Raw genomic sequence first — 12337 nt, 5'->3', positions numbered from 1 at the left:
AAACAGATAGATGACTTAAGACAATTTTTTCTCGGATTTCCCGGGGGATCTGTCGACTTGAAGATAGATGAAAAGTCAAAAATTGCCTACATATTTCTAAATAACCCCGAAAGAAGGAATGCTCTGAGTGGTAAGCTAGTACATATTTATAGTGGACCAAGAAGACAATTTTCACTAGCTCTTTGCATTTTGTCCCCTAATCCTTGCCCTCTGTGACTATTCATGGAATAGTAGCACGGAACAATTTAAAAAAAACTATTAAAAAATAATTTTGAAAAAGTCTAAATGATTTTATAATTTTATTTAGAAAAACATGGAATAACAGCAATATATGTTTACAAAATTTTACCTTTTCGATTAAAATCATCTTTCTCCTATTAGAAAAAAAACAAACTATTCACTGGAGATTTTTCTGCTTTCCCTGATCATTACAAAAAACATCTTGGAAGATTATGTCTTTTGACATCCTGCACATAAAGCCATCCAGAAATTATCTATAGACATATGCTCCCAGTACATGTTTGAATAACCTTAAGCTTAACCTTAAGACCTTAACCTTAAGACGTCAGGTGTATCATCAATATTTTTCTAGTGACTTATCATATCGAGAAACATCTTCAGGGGTATCATGAGTAGGATGTGAAGTTGATCAAACGGCAAAATGCACCTGTTGCTACTGCTAATAATACTGCAGTTATTACTGTTGCTGCTACTACCACTACCACTATGATGCTAGTAAGGTCAAGGCTACGTGCATGAAGGTGAAAGTTTGACAGAAAATTGAGGGGTAAATTGAACTAAACTAAAACACATCATGCGCATGTAGATTCTCAAAAGGGCTACCTTAAGAATTGATTTAGGTATTAAGTTGAAACTTCCGGAAAATACTTTAAAGGGAGGATTAATTGACAAAAAGTTCATGTCTATGTTAGTTTGATTTTTTTTTTCGCTGTTTATAGTTTTTGTTTTTGTTTATTTATCATACTCCGTACTTTGTATTTTTTATGCTATTGATGGGTAATAAAGTTCATTCATATTTGCAAGTCACTACTAACACAATACCACTGCTACTTTTCCTGATGCTACTACTGCTACTCAACCCCTCTAACCGCTATTTCAATTGCAACTACTACGTCAATTTAATGTTTTCACTTTTATAGCTTTAATAAAGCAAATATTATTAACATTTTAAGGAATAAACATCAGAATACGTATATAAAACTGACAATGCACATTCGTTTGTTTTATTTTCAGTAAATTGCAAATTATGTTCTGGCCCTGGGAAGGCATAGGGGTTTTGAACCCCCCCCCCCTATGTTAATTTCTGCTTGTTTCGAGTTTGAGTCGGTTATTTATTGAAATTTCTGTTCGTTTTAAGTTTCATTTATTTATCGATGTTGATTTGTGGTAGTTTCACGATTGGTGCACTGTTTGGTTTTATGTTGGTTCATTTTTGGTTTAATGGAGTTCTTTACTTTTCTTTGAAAAATTTATTCCTTAAATTTTTTTTAAGTTCATTCTGAGAAAAAGTGAACGATTCAAGTCGTATAAGTCTCATAATATGGGTCTCAGAAATAAATGTATGGGGTGATCCGTTTCAGGGTTGGTGAGCTAATCAAATAGTTGGAGGTAACGACCTGTAAATAAGGAGTGCCTCGGCCCTATAGTAGCCGAAACTCTAAGAAATTGATTTTTTTTTACAACAATACATACATCAAAAGAATTGGCTTTCTATGCTGATTCCAAATATGTAAAACTCATTATGCCTATTGTACTCGTCATAATACTACGAGCCAGAGAAAATCTGTGTAATTCTCGAGAAAGAGGAGAATAACCCCCCAAAAGTCAAGGAATCTTAATGAAAAGTGCAACATCATATTCAGCATATCATAATGTAAAGGTTTCAATATTCCGTGTGCAAAAACGCGGAATTTTGTATTTTTTGCCGGAAGAAAGATCATGGATACGTTTATTAATTTTTTTCCGCCAGGGTAATTGTATCAAACCAATTGTCCATGAATATCGGGAGAGGGTTCATTCAAATGAAAATTTCTAGTGCCCTTTTAAACTGACCTAATTTATTAGAAGACCCTCTCTCCCCCAAGTCATCTGATCAAAATTTTTAGGTATGCTTCTTTTTTTTTCTTATAGCTGAAAGATCCAATAGCTATGCCTCTGGAGATGACAAGACCTCCCACAACCTGGGGAAAGGGCCGTCAATTATGAAATTTGCCCATGTCTACGCATAGAATTTTTATTTGTAAGTAAACATTCAGTTTTCGGGGAGGGAACATTTTCGTGGGGATTTCCTACGAGGAAGATTTTCCATGGGCAGGGGAGATTCCGGGGATGAACTTACAAGGGGAAAATTTACATGGGAGTATTTGCCAGAGCTCCTATACAAAATCGTTCCTACTTTCTCTTTGTCTGTTCCGTTTTTCATGAAAAAGTGTTCTGGTTAAATTGTCATGATTTCCCACAGTACCCAAGGTAAGGGCTACATGCGACAGATTTTGCCCATTGTTTAAATATAGTATTTGTTATTTGGAAGTAAACAGGCGCTTTTGGGGAGGGGTAATTTTCCACCAGGAGATTTTCCATGGAGAGAATTTTTCATGAAAGGGATGTTTTCCAGAGATGGACTTACTAGGGGAATTTTACACGAGAGAATTATCCATCAGTTCTATAATTCATAATCCTAAAAAATTATCTTACTTTCTCTTTACCGATTCTATTTTACATCTAGAGATGTTCTGGGGAAATTGTCCGGGAAAAATTTTCAAAACAATTCTGAGAACAATCATCGTCCCGGAAAAAATATACCCCTTCACAAACTTATTATGATAAATATCTTGTTTTTACCGTGAAATACAAATACTTCAGTTTTTTTGTCTGGGTAGATAGATACTTTATTTCGTGATTAAACCAAAAAAGATATTTCACAGAAAAAAAAAGCAAAACAAACACGTACACACTACAAAAAAGAGACGGGGATACCAATTCACTTTTGCTAAAAAAATAAACTCGAAAATTTATTAGGAGATTTGGAAAAATGTATGCACATTAGCTTTCCTATTTCAACTGCTACATTAGGGACTTTTATCTTCATTCAGGGTGCAATAGCATAAGACCACTCATTTTTATGACATTAGAGCGTTTTTCAAACTTGAATCAATGTAAACTAATCAAATGTCTTGGTGGAACTGCGACACGAAGTAACTCACCATCAAACTTACACCAATGATCACATGTTGCTCGCCAGACGGGTACTATGGGCCTGGCCGCTTGTATGCAAAGGCTCATTATATCAAAAATTAACAGCTGGCATGTGTTTCCTAAAAATATCACCGGAAGCTGAGATAAGGCCATGTGTATAGGACTGCACACGTTTCCATTGGATGGATTTACCGAGATAATAGGCATGAAATGTTTCGGAAAATGTTATGGCAGTCTTAGAAGCATAGCTAGAAACCAGGGGCTAGCAGTTCTAATAGCACATTGGGATAGGGCTGTGATAGGACGAATTGAAGAGATGAGGGGTCAGCAACTCCAGTAGTACACTGGGATAGGACTGTGACATGACGTATTCTGGGGACACGAGGGGTTAGCAACTCCGATAGTACACCGGGTTTTATAGTACATCTAGGTACAGTACAAATATTATTATAAAAAACACTAGATCTATATTTTCTTTGCAATTATTTTTTCTTCTTTTTCATTCAAAAAGTTATATTCACAGTAAAATTTGATTTGTATTATTATTTTCTTATTTTGATTCCATTTCTATTCTGTTTACAGATGTAGAGGGTGTATTCACGTCCACTCTTAAAAGTTTTAAAACAAGAAAACATAATTTTGAACTGATAGATTTTAGAAAGTACAATAATGTTAAATGCCAGGAAAAAATTGACTTAAGCAGCTTGTAAAACAGCAAGTACATAATAGTTTTTCAATTTTGTCATAAGCTAGGATGACCTATTTTCTTGATGATAAGGCTCTGCTGTCTTCGGTGTGGAATAAGAAGTTTCAAAGGAATGCATGGATGTCAAGGCAGACCACATTAGGAGGTGTAATAGACCCCTCTTTTTAGTCTTTTGCTTCTCTTATACTAAAAACTCATGCTAGCAGCAGGGAAAAGTAGGGAGAAAAATGTGTGCTGAAGCTAAAGAGCAAACTTGAAACTTAAAAGAGCAACATTTTAAAATTACTTGATAAGTTGTAGTTTTTATTCTAAATTATTGAAGGGGGGACTGCCATCCCCACCCCACAAAAAAGCCTATGCTAATAGATAAACATTCCAAAAGAATCTACCTTTCAAAAAGACGCCTTGCAGCCTATTGAGCTCTGATGTTAAGTCAGCAAACAATTAATCGCAGCTTGAATAAGCAATCAGCATGATGTCGATTGTATATCGACTCAGTAAAGCTTAATATAATACAGCTAAGTATTTTAAGTGGTTCACACGGTAAACACACTGCTACAATTTCGTACGAGAAATTGAACATTCTTAATTTTGGCATTTTCCCTACTGTCACTAATTTACGGGAAGTTTTGATGGTAATTCAAAAACATGCTGAAGATGGTTCATTTTAACTTCCACAATAAGTTACACATTCAAACTACAGACGATCTTAAAATAGGAAAATGAGCATTAAACTCTAAGTATTAGAAAATATACAATAACTTATTCTAGGCTTGAGAACAATTCAAGAAAACATATATAATTGTAAATCAAGGCCGTATCCAGGGGGGAAACCAGACTCGGATCCTTCTATCCAAGGGGAAGGTGAGGTTATCAGGTTTTAACCCCTCCCCTCACTATAATTTTGTTACACGTGTAAAAACGAAACCAAAATGCATATAAATTAATTAGGTGTGTTTTCTAAATTCTGTAATACCCCCCCTCTTGAAGAAATAATCATGAATACACCCTTGTCGTTAATCCTTTGAAAAATTATTAGAAGAGTTAGGAATGGAGAACAAAGTAGAAGTAGGCAGCATGGTATGTCAGGTAGGTCGGCACTGAATAAGATTTCAACCATATTAAAATTCATCAATACCGTCAAGATTTAACCCAAAAAGTATTTTTTGAGAAATCAAACATGTTTTCTCTTGAAAAATAAAGTTTTTTTTTGGCTTGAAGTAACAATTAACGATAACCGCCAAAAAAAGGCTGTGGAAGCAAAAAACATTCTAAATCAGTTTTTACATCGCTTTTAAGTCATCATTTTTGGGTGGGGTCAATATTAAAATTCGCCAATTCAAAGTAGGCTCCTGACTATTATGAGATGATTATATTAACTACATACCTACAGAGCTGAAATTTTTAAGATGAGATGGATTGTCATTGGGTGAAGAAAAATATTGTTTAACTGAGGTATTTTAGAAAAGATCGCATGAGTTTACCTTTATAAATAGAATTCATAATTGTGTTTTTATGGGTATTTAAAACAATTTAAATAATTCTTGGGATTTATAGGAAGGTTTTGTTCTCTTTCACAGCTTTAACTTATTTTTCTCCTTTTTTTAAGGCATTAAAAATGGCTGTGGGAAAAAGGTGATTTAACAGTTAAACGAAACAGAAGTGAAAAACCTTGTCTAATTGTTAAGATTGTTTATGTGTAACATGATGCAAAGACAAGTTTTTCTTTTCTTTTTTTTTGGGGGGGAAGGTAAGTTTCAAGGAAAACAAACCTATTGAACTATCAATATATAAAATTCCTATTCTTTCAAAATGTGCAACTTACTGATAACAGTTTTATTACCTTTAAAAAAGCTATATTAAATCAATCAAATGCAAACAATCACAACTCATTAAAAAGACACAAAAATTCAACTTAAAAAGGCACAATAATGTGAACTTTATCTTCTACATACACGAAAGAAAGAACAATCAATCAATCAATCAATTTATTAATACTAAAGATAACTATTACAAAAGTAAATCAATTAATAGGCCCAAGAAGCTATGCTTGTAATGGGCTTTATTTAGAATTTAAATTATTTAGACATGAATTTAGATTTTATACAGTATTTCACCTTCAATGAAAATCACGGACTTCAGTGACGTGGAGTTCTTCTGTGCGTGTGACGTTCTTCTTTGAAGGACTTTAGTGGCGATTATTTCAGACTAGCATATATAACTATGGGGAGAAAACTTTGTTTTCGTAATCATTCATAGGCTTATGTTTGGAAAAATTTATACATAATGGAGAGAAAACGCGAACTATCTTGAATAAGAGTTATGCATTAAAGAGAGAAAAAAACATTTGTTTCTTGCAGGTATAAATTAGGCAACTTCTCTTAGAAGTTTCTTCCATTCTCAACAGAGGATTCACTCTTTTCATGCTGCCATCTACATAGCAAAGTGTATCTAATAAGGCACCAAGAGGCTCCAAGCTCGAAAAACATAATGTACTGAAAGAGCTATGACTAGCTTCAACTTTTGAACAACTGAATAAATACAAACTGAAAATTGTATGACTATTTGCACAGTTTAACGCAAAATAAAAAAAAAATCACAAGCTTCTACAGCCAATTAACTACAACAATTTTACAAGATTGATTTTCGTCGATCCTCTCTGCCAGCGATGCCAACAGGGGGAGGGGGCATTTTCCCACGAACTTAATTTTCGTTCCCTTCCTCCTTTTTCGAAAGAATCGAAAAAAAAATCACCTCCCGGTACATTTTGAAAATACATTTAACCCTACCCCCCTCCCAAAGTATTCGTGAATTGGCACTACAACTCTCTGCTTGTTACGGCTGAGATACTAGATCGGCAAATCCAACTAAACGTTAAGTTAAAACTATTTGGGCTGAAACTACTGTTAGCAGAAGTTTAGACAATAGAAGGGGAACAACAGCCCATAACCTCCAGGACACTAGACATTAATTTAAATACAAGATCATTTATATTTAGCTATATGCCCAGTGGGTCAAATGTAGCCCTCTAAAGGTCTGAATATAATTCTACCAGGTCAGTTCTAATTGATAAACACAAACTGTTGGTTAAAAATCCAGACAACAGTCTGGGAATTTTCGATATTCTAAGTTCATTAAGGTAAGTGCCCAAGAAGCTTTAAAAACGGGATGTTTCTTTTTTATCGAGGGAGGAGGGAGGGGTAACTGAAAACCTGAGAAAGAAATCCAGATTTTTAATTAATAATATTAATAATACTACGTTTTGTGTTATAGACAGGTCATTCATGATAATAAGCAGTATTTTGAACAAAAATCTATTAAAAAAACAATATTCAAGGTTATTTTCTTTGGGAGGAGGAGGAAGCTCACTCCTAAAATCCTTCTTGGATTCCTACCAGGTACTCTCTGCGTAAAATAATGCATACGATGCGAAAAAGCAGTTTCAGTTATGACCTGCTTTGTATCAAATTTCTCATTTTGACCGGCTTAGTGGAAAATTCTTTTATCCGTAACATAATTTCTCATAAACAAAAAGATAAAAAGGCTGGTAAATTTTTATGATTAATTTATTATCATAATAGTTATTCTGCTGCTGTTAATATTTACTAATAGTATACCTTTATGAAAGAGTTACTTATTTGCTCCGGAAAATTCGACCGAAAAGTAAATTAACTGAATCACAGCTTAATTTTTCATATTAGAGGAATTATAACCTACAAACTAATAAGAGAAAGAGGGAGCAGGAGGACAGACAAAGACAACCCGGACGTATATACACGTGCTTGCCTGGCTTAGGTCTATTTTTTTTTAGATAATTTAAATTTTGTGATATACATTTGTTTAATATTAAGCCTTTTTTTGAAATGTAGAAGGTTATATTTTCATATTACCTCATTAAAAGGGCAAATCCTAGATTTAATTAGGGCAGGGGGGGTATTTTTGTTCGGGAGGGAGAGGGCTTATAAAGAAACTTAAATTTTTTATTTTTTTTACGATTACGACTCCAAATCTTGCTATGAATTAATGTCTAGCATCCCTTCAGAAATAAGAAGCACAGCTGAATCACCAAGCAAAACCTTCTACCATACTTCCCAAATAATATATTCTAATTACTCTATAACACAGCACTAACTAGACACAAGACTAGCTATCACTCAGATGAATGAATCAACGAAAGAAACATTTGGGGAAATGTTATGATGCAAAAGATGACAAACACTTGTGTAGAAGAGAGAGAACTACAACAGCTAATATAACTAAAGAAAACAATTCTAGATCTAAAGTATTATTTTATTACTGATTGTTTTCCTCTACCTTGGGTCACTCCAAAAGTGAAAAATCAGATTTTAGTACACTAAACTTAATTCAGGCATGTTTGGCGGTACACAGAATCGAGTCTTGATCAGTGAACCTTGAAGGCTTACTGATGGCCTTATAAGTTTTATCGAGATAAGAGGTTATTGGATACCCCGTTTACCAAAATTTTATCAAACGAAACTATTCTACGAAAAGAAAAGCTTCAGCTTCGGTGATAATTTTTTTTTTTACAAAGCTTATAGGCAAGAGCAAGAAACAAGAGGCTTAAAAGTTCAGCCTATTCTATATCAAAATGCAAATATAATTATGAAGAAGAAAAAAAACTTTAGCTATACATTAAAGCTTTCAACTTGTATCAGCATTAGAGTTAAGCATGTGAGTATAAGTAACTAGTGGATGATTGGAGGTAGATCGTTCTTCAGACTTTTCATCAAACTTTCGTTTCATTACAATTAAAATCTTCTCCTAATGCTTCAGCACCTTCAGATAAAGTTTTTTCTCTTTCTGTAAGCAATTGTTTATGATTTTCGTGTTTTTTTATGTGTTGCAAGTAATTTGCATAATACTTCACACTATAGTCACAATCAGTGCACTTGTACTTCTGCTGGGAACCATGGAGTTGAATATGAACTTTGTACTGATCAAGTTTATCAAAAGCTGAAGGACACTTGGGACATTTATACCGTCTTTCCTTAGTTTTTCCATTTTTCTTACAAGTGGGATAGATATACCAGGGATTACCCTTAAGCCATGGGTCTTTAGTCCCATCTAGGGCCCCAAATGAAGATGGCGTGTTACATCTGCCTTCAATACTCTCATTATGGCCAGATAAATGTTTACGTAGGTCTAAACCCGAAATAGGAAAGTTTTTGTGTTGTTTTGCATCCGACAGTTCTTTCCTTAAAGCGGATAATTCTGATATCACAGAATCTGATCTTTCATTGCTAAGTAAGCGGATTGCAGAAGGCGCTTCAACCATATCATCGTCTTCTATCGAATTCTTTACAAGCTGCCACCAGTATTTTTCTAACTCAGAAACTGATAGAGGTTCATCACTAGTTATGTTTTCCTCACTTTCAAGATTGAAGGAAATACCATTTACTTGGCTAGGACTAGGTCCATTTGCTATGATATCTTCACAAATTCGATCCTGCTGTAGTGGTGAAAAAACTTGGGGCTCAACAAATGCATGAATACGCGCTGACGAATAACTATGTAGCTCTGTATGTATTAAATGACTGAAAACGTCACTGCAAGTTAAATTACAAATGCTGCACTTGAATTTATAATCGTCACTTACAAAATGCCGCGCTTCATGATCCTCAATAATTCTGAGCTCTGACTCAACAAATGGACAATGACGACACTTGTACAGCTTAAAAAACTTGGAATCCTTGGACACCCAGACTAGAGGGATTTCAGAAAGCTGTGATGTCACAGAATCAGAAAGAATTGGCAACGATAATGGGTCAATGTCAATATCGTATGCCTCACCGATGTCATCTTTTCGATGGCTACCAAAACTATCAGCGTTTTCATGGCTATTTTCTAACTCCTGACATTGCAACACATTTACTTGATCTGCATTACCTGGACCGTCTGATGAGTCAGGATTTATTTGAATGTTTTCTTGTTTGTGAATCTAAAAAAAAGATGAAAAACCTTAGTCAGATTAAATATCTTGGAAAAAATAACTGTACCAAGGCCAAATATAAAAGAAAACACATGGGAATTCCAGCCGATGAAACACACAAGTAAGCTTTTATACCCTTACGGCCACACTGGGTTTTTCCAAGCAAAATGCCATTTTTTGCATACAGCAAAACTTCTTCAAGCTTATTGCTTTACTTCATTGACACATGTGAGAGCATAAAATTCATTCAATTCAGTCAAAAACACATGCATAAAAAAAAGTAGGAAATGAAAAGTTGAATAAAAAAATAGGAGTAGGAGTACCTCGTCAATTCCCAAATAATGCGAAATAAAACCCATCTTCTAACTAGTCTAACGTTTCTCCTGTTTTTCATTTGTATGGTTTCGCAGTGAATCATTTATTAGTTGATGTCAAAGACCTAAGAATAGCCAGTACACAGTATAAGGCACCAATTTAGACAAAATGGCCAAGTCATCGATCAAACGTATTCTACCCACAGGAAATTTAAATTTATCTCCTTTTTGTCAGTGTCAAATTTTACACATACAGCAAATTCCCTGACGTATTTGTGTGATCATAGGAGAAGAGGCACAAGAAACAAAGGATCAAGCAAAAAAGGATCAAACAAAGGATCAAAACCATCCCTCAACTCACTTATTTTTACTGATGGAGATAACTCTTTATTGTATTTAGAATTCACTACAAGCAATGGAGTATTTCAATACTGAAATATGAAACTATAAAAAAAAAGACAGAATTCATATATTTGCCGCAGGAATGGCACATTTAAGGATGTATTTTACACAATAACAATATTATCCTGCAACTAATAATTCATCTGAGCTCTAAACGGTCTTTCCCTCGTAACTGCGTTCTCTCCTCCTCTGCCATACTCAATTCAAATTTTCACTCTCTACTCCTTTTCATGGGCTTCCAACTTCTTTAAGTCCTTTTTTATGGTCTGGTCCAAGCCCGTTCGAGTATGTCCTGGTTTTCGTTTGGTTCCAGTTGAATTACCAAAATTTGTCGTAGTTCTGGATAGAGGGATCGAATCGCTTTTTTGCGTAAACTTTACTGTTTGAAACATAGTCTATGTCATCATGTAGCAGCTGGAAAACAATAAATCGAGCCAAGTTTCTTTTTTCCAAACGCCCTGTGGAAAATCCATGGCGCCATCTGAATGCACAGGGTAAAAGACAAAAGCTATCCTAGAGATTTAAATAAAGACACAATGTGAGCTATGGAACTTATTACAAAGTAACTTTCTGCAGTGGCATAGCTAAGGGGCTTATTACAATACCAGAAAAGGGGCTTATTACAAAACCAGAAATTTTTTGTTGACCACATTATTTCTAATGGGTGTTTTGGTCTTTAACGGTCTATTAAAATCATACTCTATTGCGTGCACTAACATAAATGATTTGTCTTATGTTGATTTTATTTTCAACAAATTATAATTGCAACCATGGTTGCAGCATTCACCATAACCTAGAAAGGTTTGGACGATCTCTAGCCCATAGCAGCCGAAAATTCAAAAATGTGTTTTGAAAAAAAAAACTTCAAGTAGGGATGAATTACCTTTTGAAGCTAATTTAGAAATGGTAAATATGATATAGATTAATCTTGATAATAAAGGTTTATCATTGCTACTACTCCGAAAGCTCACTGCAGCATCAAGCCACTTGAGGCTAAAACAGCAACACACGCTCTTCCTTCATCCCAATCAGCTAAGAGCCTCCATCTTTACACCATCCCAAGAAGATCCCACTTGATTCTTCCCTTGTGACATCCCCCTGCCCCATTCGTGGACGACCTGCTGTTGGTTTGGCCCTATACAGTTGGCCGACAAGAACAATCCACAGAACATGTCCCAGCCATCTCATCCTTTCTCCAACTATAGTAACAGAAAGCGATAGTGAACCATATTTTTCGTGCAGCTTATTGTTTGAGATGCGGCCAGTCAGTCCAGTACCCAAATTAATTCCTAGTCAATTGCTCAGAAAAGCATCTAGAAAATCTTCCTCCGTTTTTCGGAGCACCCAAGTTCCAGAACCATTTTAGCTCCCAACATTCCAATCTTGGTCCGCAGACTTATCTTCCTAACCTTCCTTTTTTTCAACTGTGTAAAGACACCCTGAACCTTGGCCATAGTCAAACAGTTCGTGGTAACGAACTGTAAGTAAGAAGCGCCCCGGCCCAATAGTAACCGAAACTCTAAAAAACGGAATTTTGATACCAATAGGTACATCAAAAGAATTGACTTTTATGCTGATTTCACATATATTAGTTTTATAAGCTTTAGTGTTACCCATCAAAACCCACGAGCCTGAGAAAATTTGCTTTATTTTCCAGAAAAAGGGGAAACACCCCCTAAAGGTCACATAATCTTAATGAAAATAGCGCCATCAAATTCAGCGTATCAGGAAACCATACTGTAGGGGTTT

General features: G+C 34.9%; 1 protein-coding gene and 1 long non-coding RNA gene across 5 annotated transcripts in view; one reads left to right on the top strand and one right to left on the bottom strand.

The window, feature by feature from the left end:
* Positions 1-12337, top strand: part of LOC136033111 (uncharacterized) — a 37175-nt gene that overhangs the window by 6880 nt on the left and 17958 nt on the right. Inside the window, exon 2 of the long non-coding RNA XR_010618853.1 lies at positions 2152-2260. This is a non-coding gene — a long non-coding RNA (uncharacterized LOC136033111). The remainder of the gene's footprint in view (positions 1-2151; positions 2261-12337) is intronic.
* Positions 5744-12337, bottom strand: part of LOC136033109 (uncharacterized) — an 88749-nt gene continuing 82155 nt past the window's right edge. For all 4 annotated transcript variants that reach the window (XM_065713733.1, XM_065713732.1, XM_065713735.1 and 1 more), the window contains one exon: positions 5744-9881. In XM_065713733.1, coding sequence (XP_065569805.1) covers positions 8670-9881 — 1212 coding nt within the window. In that variant the 3' untranslated portion in view covers positions 5744-8669. The remainder of the gene's footprint in view (positions 9882-12337) is intronic.

This window comes from Artemia franciscana, chromosome 11 (genome assembly GCF_032884065.1).
Source record: "Artemia franciscana chromosome 11, ASM3288406v1, whole genome shotgun sequence".
Lineage (NCBI taxonomy): Eukaryota > Metazoa > Arthropoda > Branchiopoda > Anostraca > Artemiidae > Artemia > Artemia franciscana.
The sequence above is the reverse complement of the archived record's forward strand: the minus strand, read 5'-3'. Positions and strand labels throughout refer to the sequence as shown.